We start from the raw sequence: 13,199 nt of genomic DNA, 5'->3' as shown, positions 1-13,199 counted from the left end.
AAATATGAGATATTTATATTTTATTAACGTAGCAAATTATACTATATTTAATTATTATTACGATGTTACAATGAATTACAATCTTTATTTCCAAGACCACGTGTATCCCCGCTTAAAATAGTCGCGAGATACCCCTTGTTTTTTAAATTACTTTCACAGTTTTGTAATAAAAAATGCGTGAAATAGTGCACTTGCAGGCGGGACAGTGTGGAAACCAAATAGGATCTAAGGTATGGAAAAGAAATTATTGAAAATATTTACTTATACCTAAATAGAAATGGCAAATCTATTTATAATGTTCTGCTCTAAATATCTTGATGAGATCACGGTCCATTGCTTCTTTGAGATGTAAAAACAAATTCAAATTTATATGTTATATTTAATTTACTACATTATAAATTATTTAAAATAATATATTAATATTATTAGTTAATTATATAACGTTATAGAATATAGAAAGTACTAATATTTCCTGAACATTGATAGACATAGCTACAATTGTTTATTAGTTTAAAAAAAATGTAAAATTCATGATATTCAATGTAAGATACATATTATTCATCAAAGAAAAGAGAAAAGGTTTGACTCTACTTTTTTTACCTTTACGTTGTATCACAAATATAACATAACATGTTAAGTAGACAGCAACTAGTGTTAAGATATCAACTTATTAGCTGGGGCTTTCTTAACTAAACGCTACACTTTTTTTCTTACCAGAATGAGGAAATAACAACATTTTCTCATTCATTTTCTTCCCCTGCGTGAGAATCAAACCCACAACCGTTGCTGTAAGTCAGACGCTGCGAATTCTTAACACTGTATTCCGTATGCAGCAAGGTAGGCAGGGGGAACCTGGGAAAATAATGTTAACACACTCTGTTCGCATTAAGATACTTCCATTCCTCACTTTCCGCCGAATTCTGGAGGCATTGTGTGTTAAGCGCTGGCACTCAAAGCCGCGCTTTGCCTCGTAATCAGAGAATAATTAAAATATTAATTTAATTTCCTCTAATGGGAATCGTACCCACAACCTGCCGCGCTTACAGTCGCACGCTTGTGCCCCTGAGCCACAACTAGCCTTAATGTTTTTTTCTCAATTCTTGTTTTTTTATTATTTTTTATTTTGAATGTGTACCTACTTTGTTTTACGAATTTCTCGGATAAAAGGTTGGGTATAAATTGCTGTTTGCCTAATTTCATGATATTTTTGATATATTTAGTTGGTTGAATAGGTATGATATTATCCAGCTTTACGCTGTATCCCGCAGACAGCAGCGTAGGCACATCGAACCTAGTGTTAAGACACTAGGTTCCCCACTTTCCGCCCAATTTTGGTGTTGAGTGGCGGAACTCAACTACGCGCTTTGCCTCAACACCAGAACGAAGAAATCGAAATATAAATTTAAATAAATATTCATTTTCTCGTGTGGGGGCCGAACCCATAACCGTTGCGTTAAAGTCACACCCTTGTGCCGCTGGGCCACGACGACTTAAAATATGATATTATCCAAATGTAATGTAAAAAATGATATATATAATCACTTAATTTTTAATAATGATTCGAATAGTGAATTAACATAAAAAGGACAGTGATTATGTAGCAAAAACGAATCGATCATCAATTGCTGTTGAATTCTTCCACACAATATTTTCTATCCATCCAAGGAAACTGGCGACACGGGTGTAGATACTGGGCGTATTAGGCTTCGCACATCCAAAGCCAAATGAGGTTATTCCAATTATATGATACTGGTACCAATATGGCTCTATAGGAGAACGGTACAGTGGTATCTGTTTTTGAAGAGGACCACCTGAGTCACCCTGGAAAGATAATTGATTATTTTAAGCGTCTCGTGGCAAAACTTTTAAAAGTCAACATAAACTAGAAAAAAACGGATAATCTTCAAACGGCTGTACAGTAGAAAAAAAATTAAATCCATTCATCCGTTTGGGTGCTACAAGGACACAGATACGTTAAATTTATAACGCCCATCTGTTTTCTAAGCGAAAAAATTATGCTAAAAAGAAAAAATCGGAGCCTTTATCGGCCTCAAGATCACGAGGTATCAAACTGCAATTAGTATGAAATATCCAGGTCTACAATATCTTGGTTATCACAGAAAAAAAATTCTAATTTATAATTTAAGTGTATTAAATCCGGCATTCAGTAGGATAGCCAAGACGATATCTAGTGTTGAGCTTAAGACAGTCTGTTTCCGACGCACTGTCCCATTTTCAAGACATGGCAGGTTGATTGTCAAAACTGCGCTTTGTTTTCTTACCAGAACCGAGTGGCAATCGATCCCAGACCACAACCATCGTGTTTAAAGTCAAACAATAATCCTCACCTGGCACGTATCTATCCCTCCAGCCTTTTCTCCAGCACACAACTGATGTCTGAAGAAGCCCCCCCAATTTCTGTAATGTTTCATTTTCAACGTTTCATTGCATTCGTCGTAATCTAATATTGTTATTTCCGCCTTTTGGAGTACTGGCGACAATTCCCGAGTACCTGTAACAAATGCCATTCCACACATAGAATTATAAAATTGAACTTGCGTCTCTTGTTTAGTGGTTACGCGCTCTGACCACTTCAAGCTACGTTGAAATATTTATATACTTATTTATGTTGTTAGCATCCTTCTACTGGAGTGTACTTGAGACTTTTTACAGATCTTCGTTACCCGATTATCATTGGCTGACTTGTAACTGTGTAACTAAATGATAAAATGTAACAAACTGAATTTTGCCCACTTATAATAATTGAATTCACCATGAAACACAATATGGCAGTTATGTATAGCTTGGGTAATACCTAGTACAATAATATTATTTTGGGTTGGTGTGATGACGGAATTAGGATCTGAACAATGGAACTTTTCAGAGGTTACCACTCGAATCACTTGAGTTGACCCTTATATAATTTTCAGCTCCGAGCACATTCATACTTGTAGCTCTTGGTGTAGAAACGCGTGTTTTTATTTTTTTCTACACAATAGTTTATCTATACAATTATATTACGTACCACTGTCCACAACCCCCCAGCCAGTTATCTTTCCAGTGTCTGGATTATCAAATTTAGTCCAAAGACACGCTGGATGAACTTCCCATTTGAAACTAACTTTGTCTTCTAGCTCTATGAGGGCAATATCATAGTACTGACGAGGCGGCTTGTAACGTTCGTGTGAAATGAATTTGAGGATCTTAACGTCGAATGCCTTCTGCCCCTTGAATTTGAAAAAAATAATTTTGAATTAATTAATATTGATTAGGACTTAGTTCCATTACTAAGTATGTAATATTTCGTAAATTGGGCGGTACGTGAGTAATAGAGTGTTTCATTTTTAACAAAAGACTCTGCAGTGATAGCATGCAGAAGATTAGTTTTAGTATTAGTAGACAAATACTAGAAAAGGTTTATTCAATAAAATAAAATAATTTTCAACTTACATCCAAAATTCTTGTACTTCCAAGTCTGACAATCTTGGGGTGTAAGTCGATGACAGTGTTGTCAGTGCTTGGTACTTTGGAGCAATGCGCTGCTGTCACCACAAACTTCTCGCTTATTAAAGATCCTCCACACTTAAAAATCCAAGTACCAGTTTTTGCTTTCCAACCGAGAGCACCCTGGAATATACTAAACAAGTTTCATTAACCTTTTTTAAGCTTCTTTTATGGTAGGCAGAGAGAATTAGTGTTAAGATACTACGTTCTAAGTATCGCGCTCGAATTAGTAATTTTACTCAATTCCAATTTGTTGTATTTTTTAAATGGGTTGTGTGTTGGATTCTCTTGGAACTCTCGAGGCGTTAGTCCGTTAGTAGGCGATGTGCAAGCAGGAGGATTTTTTTAACACCAGGGTTTTAGTACCGTTTCTACCACATTATTTTGTTAATTGAGCGACTATTAATGACAGCTTGATTAGAGCTACTTAAGCAGAGAACTTAATTTGTTTGATAATTCGGATAATTACCGTATGCGGAAAAATAAAACGAAATATATGCGATAAAAGGATATATTACCATATGTGGATATTCTCCTAAGAAGGCGTTGAATCCCCCGATTAGACCATACCACGGGTATTTCGATACCTCGCCTATTGAAATAGAAAAAAAAAATTTTTTAGCGTCACTGTATATCTCACACTAGTGGACCCGGACGCGGCTACGCCTGCTTGAACTATAAGAATATTTTCGCGTCGGTCATACTCATACAATGCCGCCCGAAGGCTAGGTCATTCCGAATCAGTGACATCTCCTTAATTATTTATTAGAATGTTATACAGTAAATTATAATTTCAATCTAGATAAAATGTTAAAAGTGACTATTACATTTATTTTCATAAGGATCAATATCAAAATGTCGCGGTAACGGTTGCGTAGTGACGCGATGGTTGTTATTAACATGGCAGAATAAATTGCATGTCAAATTAGAAAGTACTTTAAAATATATTAGTTTATATGTGTAATGTAATGTTATATAGCCTATAGCACTTCTGAAGAATGCAGCTTTCATACAAAACAAAAACAAAGTAAATCGGACCAGTAGATCCAGAGATCTTAGCGTTCAAACAAACAAACAAACAAACAAACAAACAAACAAACTCTTCCGCTTTATTATATTAGTCTCACATATAACAGGGTAGGCAGAGTCGTTCGACGGTTGCAACTTTGCAAGCCGAGGTCCCGGGCGTCGGCATCCTCTCAAGCAGCCAAGTAGTGCTTGTAAATTTTTCAGGGTCAGAGTACACTCTTCCCTAACCATCCGGTGTCACTTTAAAAGTCAGCATTGAACTCAAGTTCGAAAAAAAAAATAAAAGGCAGCGTAACAAAGGCAGAGGCAACCTGGTATCAAGAAACTCCGTTCTCCTCGCACCGTCCGATTCTCGTAACTTTACGTGTTGAGCGGCGGAACTCAACACCGCGCTTCGTCTTGTTGTCCAAAAGGGGGATGTAAACGCAACGATCATATATATACGCTCTACCCATGACCGTTGCGTTTACAGTACAGTAACTCGTATTCAAATTGTAAATAAACGCTGTCAGTATATGGAAGATCTATGAGAAAATGTATTAGAGGAGAGTTTTATCAATATAATAGAAGCCTTTTTATATATTATTGACGGTAGTATTTCAAGACCCCTTATAGACAGCCAGATTTAAATACGAGTTTCTAGCGAGCGAGTGTGTCGTGGCGGAGCGGCAAAACATCCGATTGTAAGCCTCGTGGTTGTGGGTTCGATTCCCTCTCGGGAGTATGAATTATTTTCCATTTGTCGCTCTAATTTGTTCATTATTAGGACGAAATCTAATTTATTAGTAAAAAGCACAATATAATTTGTTGCATAGTTTCCAAACTTTAGCTGTTTATAATTTTGAGAGGACTGTTTATATAAGTACTATCGGTAATACAAAACAAATATATTTTTTGTTTACTTACATTGTAACCATCTAGATTTGTGCATTTGTTGTTTCCTTAACATCCAAATGTATTCCAAACATTCTGAAATAAATTAAATAATAATAAGATACTCAAATATTTACTTGCCTGCCAAAAAAGCTAGAAAATAAATAAAAAGTTAGACGTATATTTATATTATAAACCTAAACTGATCGAGCTGAACTATTTACATCCGATAGTTCTGGTCCCGATTGAAATAATAATAACTGACGTCTATTATCGAGAAGGAAGCAGTTCTATATTGTTTAACTATATATATATATATATATATTTATCCGTCCGTTCTCAGTCCGATCATAAGGGCGATTGTTAAGGCTTTGTGGGTTCGATTCCCACTCGAGGAAATTACATGTTTAATGTTATAATTTCGTCGCTCTGGTGTCAGGCAAAGCGCGGAGTTCCACCAGTCAACGTGTCACCAGAATTCGGTGAAAAGTGGGGACCGGAGTGTCTTAATATTGGTCTCTCTCGACCAACCCTACCTACCTAACCTAAGGTAAAAAAACACTACTTACTAAATTCGCTTATACGACGTCCTGGTGAACTAAAATCAGGCATTTCGGAAGCAGTCTCATTGCATATATCATCAGGAAAGGTCACCTTAACTTTATTGTAAATGCTCTGCGTTAAGTTTACAATAACTTAAAGTTTAAAACATTTTTAAAAAGATAATATAAAAAAAATATATTTAGCTTCGCGCTGTACTGTTGTACCCTGCATCTATATCCCAAGATAATCTTGATAACCTAGTGTTAGGACACTCCGTCCCCCATTAAGACACTTCCGTTCCCCACTTTCCGACGAATTCTTTAGGCATTGCGTGTTGAGTTGCGGAACTCAACGCCGCGCTTTGTCTAGCAGAGCAATGAAAATAAAAATGATTTACATATAATCATTCCTCTATGTAGGAATCAAGCATATGGATGTAGGTTAACGAGGACACTATTCCACTGCATCACGACTGAGATGAAAATTAATAAAAAAGAAATTATCCTTTTTACATTACCGTTTCTTTCTCATAATCCAGTGATGTGACTCTTGAAACATAACCTGAATTAAAATAATGAAAATATAAAAATAGTGTTAAAACACTCGGTTCCTCATTAAGACACTTCCATTGCCCATTTTGCGCCGAATTCATGAGCTTTAGAACTCAACGCCGCGCTTGGCCTCGTTAGCAGGGCAAGGAAATGAAAATAATTCATATTTAATCCCCCGAGTGGGCATTAAATTCCCTACATACTGTGCAACGACGGCCTGAAAAATTGGGAGGTACGTCTCACTGATTGGCGCCAAGATTTTAAATACGCAACTGATATTTACGTGGTTTTCACTAATTGTGCTTTTCCTTGACTTTAAAGGGTTAAATTATATTAAAAATAACTGAAATATTATTTACCTAATACAATAATGTAAAATATAAAATTAAACATTTCCTGTAACTTTGATGTTTAAGCGTATACGAGATAAAATAAAATACAGATAAATAAGTATTATCTTTGACTTTCGACCTTTTGATATCTTTTATTTATCAACTTATATTAGATTAGTGGTTTCCGCGTGGTTTCGCCCGCTTCTTTTTAAAAAATACTAGCCTTAAAAGGGGGGCAAACTTTTATATTAGATTTTATATTTATATTTTATTTCAAGTGAGGTATTAGAAGAGTAACGAAAAGTTAAATCGAGATTTAAATAATGTATTATGGTATTTTCCAACTTAGATAACAATTTCATTATCATTAAAAAAAAAGATTTAGTAGTTTTTGAGATATGGGCCCAACTAATATAGGCACTTAGACAAATGAGAGGTAAATAAAGCCGGGTGTTTTACCATCTTTACAACTCATGGTTATTTCTTTAAAATTAATAAATTGGCAGGAATTTAATAATTAAAAAAAAATCACCCTGTTGCGTGCGGGATACAGCGTGAAGCTGATTTTTTTTTTTTTTTCAGTTCTGGGAGATTATTTCCGACGAGCATGGCATCGATCCTACTGGACGGTATGTTGGCGACAGTGAGTTACAACTAGAAAGGATACAAGTCTACTACAATGAAGCTGCAGATGGTGAGTATCCTTGAATAGTATTTTTCCTAAATCGTATGTTATATTACAGCCAAACTAAACGAAAACTTTTCATTAACTGTAGCTTTTATGCTTTTCTGATGTATAAGATACGTTACCGAAAAGTTTAATCTAAATCTGTTTAGTAATTTTTGCTCTAAAGTGCAAATTTTAACTCACGAACTTTCATATTAATATTATTAGGATTTCCGTTATTATTTACAGGTAGTAGATTCGTTCCCCGCGCTGTTCTGGTGGACCTGGAGCCAGGCACCATGGATGCCATCAGATCGTCTTCCTATGGGCAACTTTTCAGACCTGACAACTACGTTTTTGGACAGAGTGGAGCTGGTAAGTTATATTTTACCACTTCCCTCCGCAATCTTAAGACATAGAGTCTGCAGAGGCAGAACTCGAAGCCTTGCTTAGTCTCGTTACCAGAGCAAGAAAACGAAAATATTAAATATTCCATTCCACCAAGTGAAAATCGAACCCACAACCATCTCCTTTAGGACCGCAAGCATGCCCCTTATACCTACTGGAACTCCCTTGATAGGGCTTATTTAAAACAATAAAAGCGTGATAAAAATATAATAATTTAATACATTTCAGGTAATAATTGGGCCAAGGGTCACTACACAGAAGGTGCTGAGCTCGTTGAAGCTGTGATGGACGTGGTCAGAAAGGAAGCCGAGCCTTGTGATTGTCTACAAGGTGAAAACATCTTTATATTGACATATTATTTTAGCTTCACGGTGTCCCGCATCTAGCAGCGTAGGCAGAGAAAATTTAGTGTTATGACACTCCGTTACCCACGTACTACCGAATATTCACGCTCGCCGTGATTTACGTTATAATCAAAGCGAAGAAATTAATTTAATCTCATTAAGATGCTGTATCGCTACACCAGAACATCCTCATTACTAGGACCTATTAACCAATTCCAACAATATCACACACATACAATTCAAACGAATAACCTCTTCCTTTGAAGTCGGTTAATATTTTTTTGCATTACATTTTTTTAGGATTCCAATTAACCCATTCTCTTGGTGGAGGCACTGGATCTGGTTTGGGGACGCTACTTCTGAGCAAGCTCCGAGAGGAATATCCTGATCGTATAGTCAATACATTCAGTGTTACGCCTTCTCCAAAGGTACGTATACTACGGTGAAGTTAACTATAGATGGCTGCACAGATTTCATTTTAGGATTTTTTCTTACTTTTGAAAATCTAACTTGAAAGAGGCGTTGTACCTTTTTTATAATTGTAGGTTAACTGAAATTACAATTTACAAATATTTACAAACTTAAATTTGTACGTGTGTATGTACACTCATATTGTATGAGTGAGTGTACAATATACTTGAATTTTAGCAAGAAGTGAAAAATCACAGAACAAATAAATGAAAAAAAACTGAAAATAATAATTTATAAATTTAAAAACAAAATGAGTGTACCTAGTAAAATGAGTGTACTATGCAAATTTTGAGATTGTCAATTTTTATAAGTGGTACTTTTCGTTAACCTACAATCATGAAATTGATACAACGTCTCTTTCAATTGCTTAATTTCAATAATTGTAGGTTTACGGGAAGTAGGTACCTAAATTTTTTTTAAATTTTTATAACGCGCCGAATTTAATACAAAATGCGATAAAAACTATGCATAATCAATAACTTGTACTTTTACAAGCTTAATTTTTTCTCTACTCCAAGGGTCCGTAGACATGGATATCTTAAGACGGATAGACATAGAGACAAACCAAAAGTTATGTTATAGGGATTCTGTTTTTTTCTTTTCTGGTATGAAACCATAAAAAATCGTCATTTTTCTTTTCTCAGGTGTCCGATACTGTGGTAGAACCATATAATGCAACACTGTCCGTACACCAGCTTGTTGAAAACACTGATGAAACTTTCTGTATAGACAACGAAGCGCTCTACGACATCTGTTTCAGGACACTCCGCCTGGCGTCACCCACATACGGAGACTTGAATCACTTAGTTTCGGTGAGTTGATAAAAAAAATATATTCCCAAAGATTTCCCCATAGATTTATTCAAAAATAACAAAGATATCAAACTAAATTGAATTTGTAACCCCTAGCTAACAATGTCAGGAGTGACCACATGTCTCCGGTTCCCGGGACAACTAAACGCAGATTTGAGGAAGCTTGCGGTCAACATGGTGCCTTTCCCGAGGCTACACTTCTTTATGCCTGGTGAGTGAAAACGGGTCCTTTATTGACAGTTCCTTATGCCGGTTCTTTTCAGGTAACTTTAGATAAACTATTTGATTTTCAAGAAATTAAGCATAAAAGTATATAACCAAATTTATTATAAATAAAATTGTATTTTGTTTTTGTTTCCCCGCTCGGTAATAAAATAAATCGTGGCGTTAAGTTCCATTAGGCAGACAGGTGCGTAGACAATGGAGTCTCTGAACACTAGGTTCCACCTACTTACCCTGTTATACGGGCTGATGGTGCTAAAATTTTCTCTTTTCTCAAGTATCATTAAGTATTATTCAGTTGGGAATATGTTCTATATAATTGTATAAATAATTATTACTTATTTTCAGGATTCGCGCCACTTACAGCGCGGAACAGTCAAGGCTACAGAGCACTGACCGTGGCTGAACTGACACAACAGGTTTTATCTTTTACCCCTCTGTCCCTCCCATTCTTATGCCCATGGAGGATCTCTAAAATAGGCCGGAAAGTGGTGAATGGAGAGTCTTACCACTAAGATCACAAAGTGTGATTGTAAACGCGACGTAACGCGAACGCTATTTATTTAAATTTATAATTCAATATCTTCGCTCTGGTGTCGAGGCAGAGCGCGGCGTTGAGTTCCGCCACTCAATAGACAATGCTTCCAGAATTCGGCGGAAATTGGGGAACGGAATACCTTAACACTAGGTCCCTCTGTCTTAACATTAGGTTCCCAGGTTCACATTGCTTACCCTGCTAAGTGTGGGATACAACGTAGACAAGTTATATTTCAAATATCATTTTCTGATTTCTATTTTCATTTTTAGATTTCCTCTCATAGTTATGTAGCATATTTATGTCATTAAAGATGTTCAGTCCAGTGAATATGATGGCGGCGTGCGATCCCCGACACGGCAGATACTTGACAGTGGCCGCGATATTTAGAGGACGGATGTCCATGAAGGAGGTCGATGAGCAAATGCTGAGTGTCCAGGATAAGAATAGCAGGTAGGTAGTAGTGGGTTCGACTTGAAGAAGAGTTTTAAATAGGGTAGGTGTAAGCTAAGTAAAGCAAGCAAGCTTTCCCCCATAGCAACTTAGCAAGGAAGGCCGAGAAGACTTAGTACTGAAACACTCTGATCCTGACATCTACGTCCAAATTCGAAACAAAACGCGCGAACTTGTCTAACTTAAGACTGCGGTTTATGAAAAGAATATTTATGTCGTTTGACGAAACTAAACGCCGTGCTTTATCTTGCCTAAGAGACGAATACTAAGATTTCACAAGTGTAGTCGAACTCACAGCCATCGCTTGTACAGTCTGACGCTGTACCACTGCGACACTTTACCCTTACATATAATTAATTAATACATATATTAATCAATAATTTCAGTCATGCGCTTAAAAACTACTTATAGGCTGTTTGGCGTACAATAATTATATTTGAAAAATGACAAGAATATCTGCTAAATCCACTTCCAATGGAAGAATTTTTTCTCTATTATAAATACCTATAAGAGAAAGTCGTGGCGCGGCGGCGCAGCATCTGACAGTAAAGATGGTAATGGGTTCGATTTCATGAGGGAGGAAAGATTTATTTTCATTTCCTCACTCTGGTAACAAGATATAGAGTGGCGTTGGCTTAGTAACGTAACACCACTCAACACGCCATGTCGCGAAAGTTAAAAGCAAAATGGAAAACGTAGTGTTTTAACACTAGGTTCCTCTGTCTACCCGAATACAACGTGAGGCAAAAAAAGATGTAAGAGGTCAATTGTGTACATTGAATATAATCTAAAAAGTACTTCTGGGGATCTTTACAACTAACAAAATCTAGAAGTATTTTTAACTTAAGTGGTTGCCTGCACGATGTTCACTTTTTATATAAAAACTGTGTAATGTAGCTATTATAGGCCTCCGAAAAAAAATCAATCAGTAATTTTAAAAATCTGAATGCCTGATGTGATCTAGTAGCATCACCGCTAAACTTTAATAGTCATGAGCGGCGGAACTCAACGCCGTACTTTGTCTTGTCGCAGTGCGTTGAAACAAAATTAAACCAATCCTCCGATTGAGAATTAAACTAACAATCACACTAGGAAGAGTTAAATATTTTCATTTCTATTCCTCATAACAAAAACAGAGAGCACTCTGTTGAATTACGCCACTCGATTCGCAATGTCTCAATGAGGGAAACAGAATGCCCAACACTGGGTTTAACAACACTTTGTGGGATACAGTTGAAGGAAATATTTTTATTTTCATTTATTTTTCCAGTTATTTCGTAGAATGGATACCTAACAACGTGAAGGTGGCTGTATGCGACGTGCCACCACGAGGACTCAAGATGGCCGCTACCTTTGTAGGCAACTCTACCGCTATACAAGAAATATTCAAACGTATATCTGAGCAGTTTACGCTCATGTTTAGACGAAAGGTTAGTTTTGTACTTATATTTTATATTCTACTATAGTACGGTGGAACTATCATCGCTCAATGTCGAAATCTGAGGTAAGATTCATAGAAAAAATTTTTACAAATTTATATTTGCAGCTCATCTTATACAAATCCCGTGCATATGCCCGCAAACTTAAGTTTGTTAACTTTTATAAGTTACTTCTCGAAATTGGTACGGATGCCTCGGTGGGCGAGTCCACCTCGATCTTAACCGTTTTTTGTTAACTGTAAATAACGATAAAAAAGGTAGTTTAAAATAATATAATAATGTTATTCCCAGGCTTTCCTTCATTGGTACACCGGTGAAGGTATGGATGAGATGGAATTTACTGAAGCGGAGAGTAACATGAACGACCTTGTATCTGAATATCAGCAATACGAGGTAAGTATATTTATAAAAAAAAATTCGTTGTGGGTTTAAATCTCTATACCTATATAAAACTCTTCCGTATTTGCCATGTAGGTTTCAAATTTCAACGTTACGAAATGTACGGGAGGATTAAAACTGATTGGAAAGATTTTTTTGTGCTACCTCTAAAAATCTACCATCAATTTCCACTCGAGAAAATTAATTATTTTAATTTCCTTTCTCTGGCCAAAAGATAAAGTTAACTTCCGCCTCTCAACAATATTTCCTGATATCATGCTTGATAACATCAGTATCTTGAATTCGGGCGTAAAATAGAGAATAGTCATAACCCTATATTAATTTATTTTTTAATGTATGCTACATATATTTCTCAAAATCTTTAAAATTAATAAATATATATAATTATTTTTGTTAATAAATATCTAATCGTGTATTTTATTTATAGGAAGTAGGCGTAGATGACGATTTTGATGAGCAAGAAGAGGAAGTAGCACCAGAAGATTATACTGAAGAATAAATAAATAAATATAATAATGTTATCCCTTATTTAACCCACCTAAATTAAATGCTCTGGTTTTAGTCTATACAAAGATAGTTTTTTTCATCTATTTGAAATTCACAATCAATATGGTGAG

General features: G+C 35.8%; 2 protein-coding genes across 2 annotated transcripts; one reads left to right on the top strand and one right to left on the bottom strand.

Moving 5' to 3' along the window:
• Positions 1 to 69: 69 nt before the first annotated feature.
• LOC146538483 (tubulin beta-4A chain-like) lies at positions 70 to 13,154 on the top strand. Its single transcript, XM_085186893.1, has 12 exons — positions 70 to 230; positions 7,415 to 7,526; positions 7,749 to 7,874; positions 8,136 to 8,237; positions 8,552 to 8,679; positions 9,367 to 9,534; positions 9,631 to 9,745; positions 10,105 to 10,175; positions 10,605 to 10,744; positions 12,015 to 12,174; positions 12,475 to 12,576; positions 13,010 to 13,154. Exons 1-12 carry the CDS (start codon positions 174 to 176, stop codon positions 13,079 to 13,081), a joined length of 1,353 nt encoding a protein of 450 aa, XP_085043019.1. The 5' UTR covers positions 70 to 173; the 3' UTR covers positions 13,082 to 13,154.
• On the bottom strand, positions 1,548 to 6,924 carry LOC146538484 (trypsin-1-like). The gene is made up of 9 exons (XM_085186895.1): positions 6,860 to 6,924; positions 6,467 to 6,510; positions 5,976 to 6,081; positions 5,440 to 5,502; positions 4,023 to 4,096; positions 3,451 to 3,627; positions 3,026 to 3,227; positions 2,349 to 2,512; positions 1,548 to 1,821 (listed from the first exon to the last, which is right to left on the bottom strand). Exons 1-9 carry the CDS (start codon positions 6,891 to 6,893, stop codon positions 1,594 to 1,596), a joined length of 1,092 nt encoding a protein of 363 aa, XP_085043021.1. The 5' UTR covers positions 6,894 to 6,924; the 3' UTR covers positions 1,548 to 1,593.
• Positions 13,155 to 13,199: the final 45 nt, after the last annotated feature.

Source organism: Heliconius melpomene, chromosome 6 (genome assembly GCF_056956725.1).
Source record: "Heliconius melpomene rosina isolate 202511_hmr_F chromosome 6, ASM5695672v1, whole genome shotgun sequence".
Lineage (NCBI taxonomy): Eukaryota > Metazoa > Arthropoda > Insecta > Lepidoptera > Nymphalidae > Heliconius > Heliconius melpomene.
Note: the sequence above shows the minus strand (reverse complement) of the source record. Positions and strands in the feature narration are given on the sequence as shown.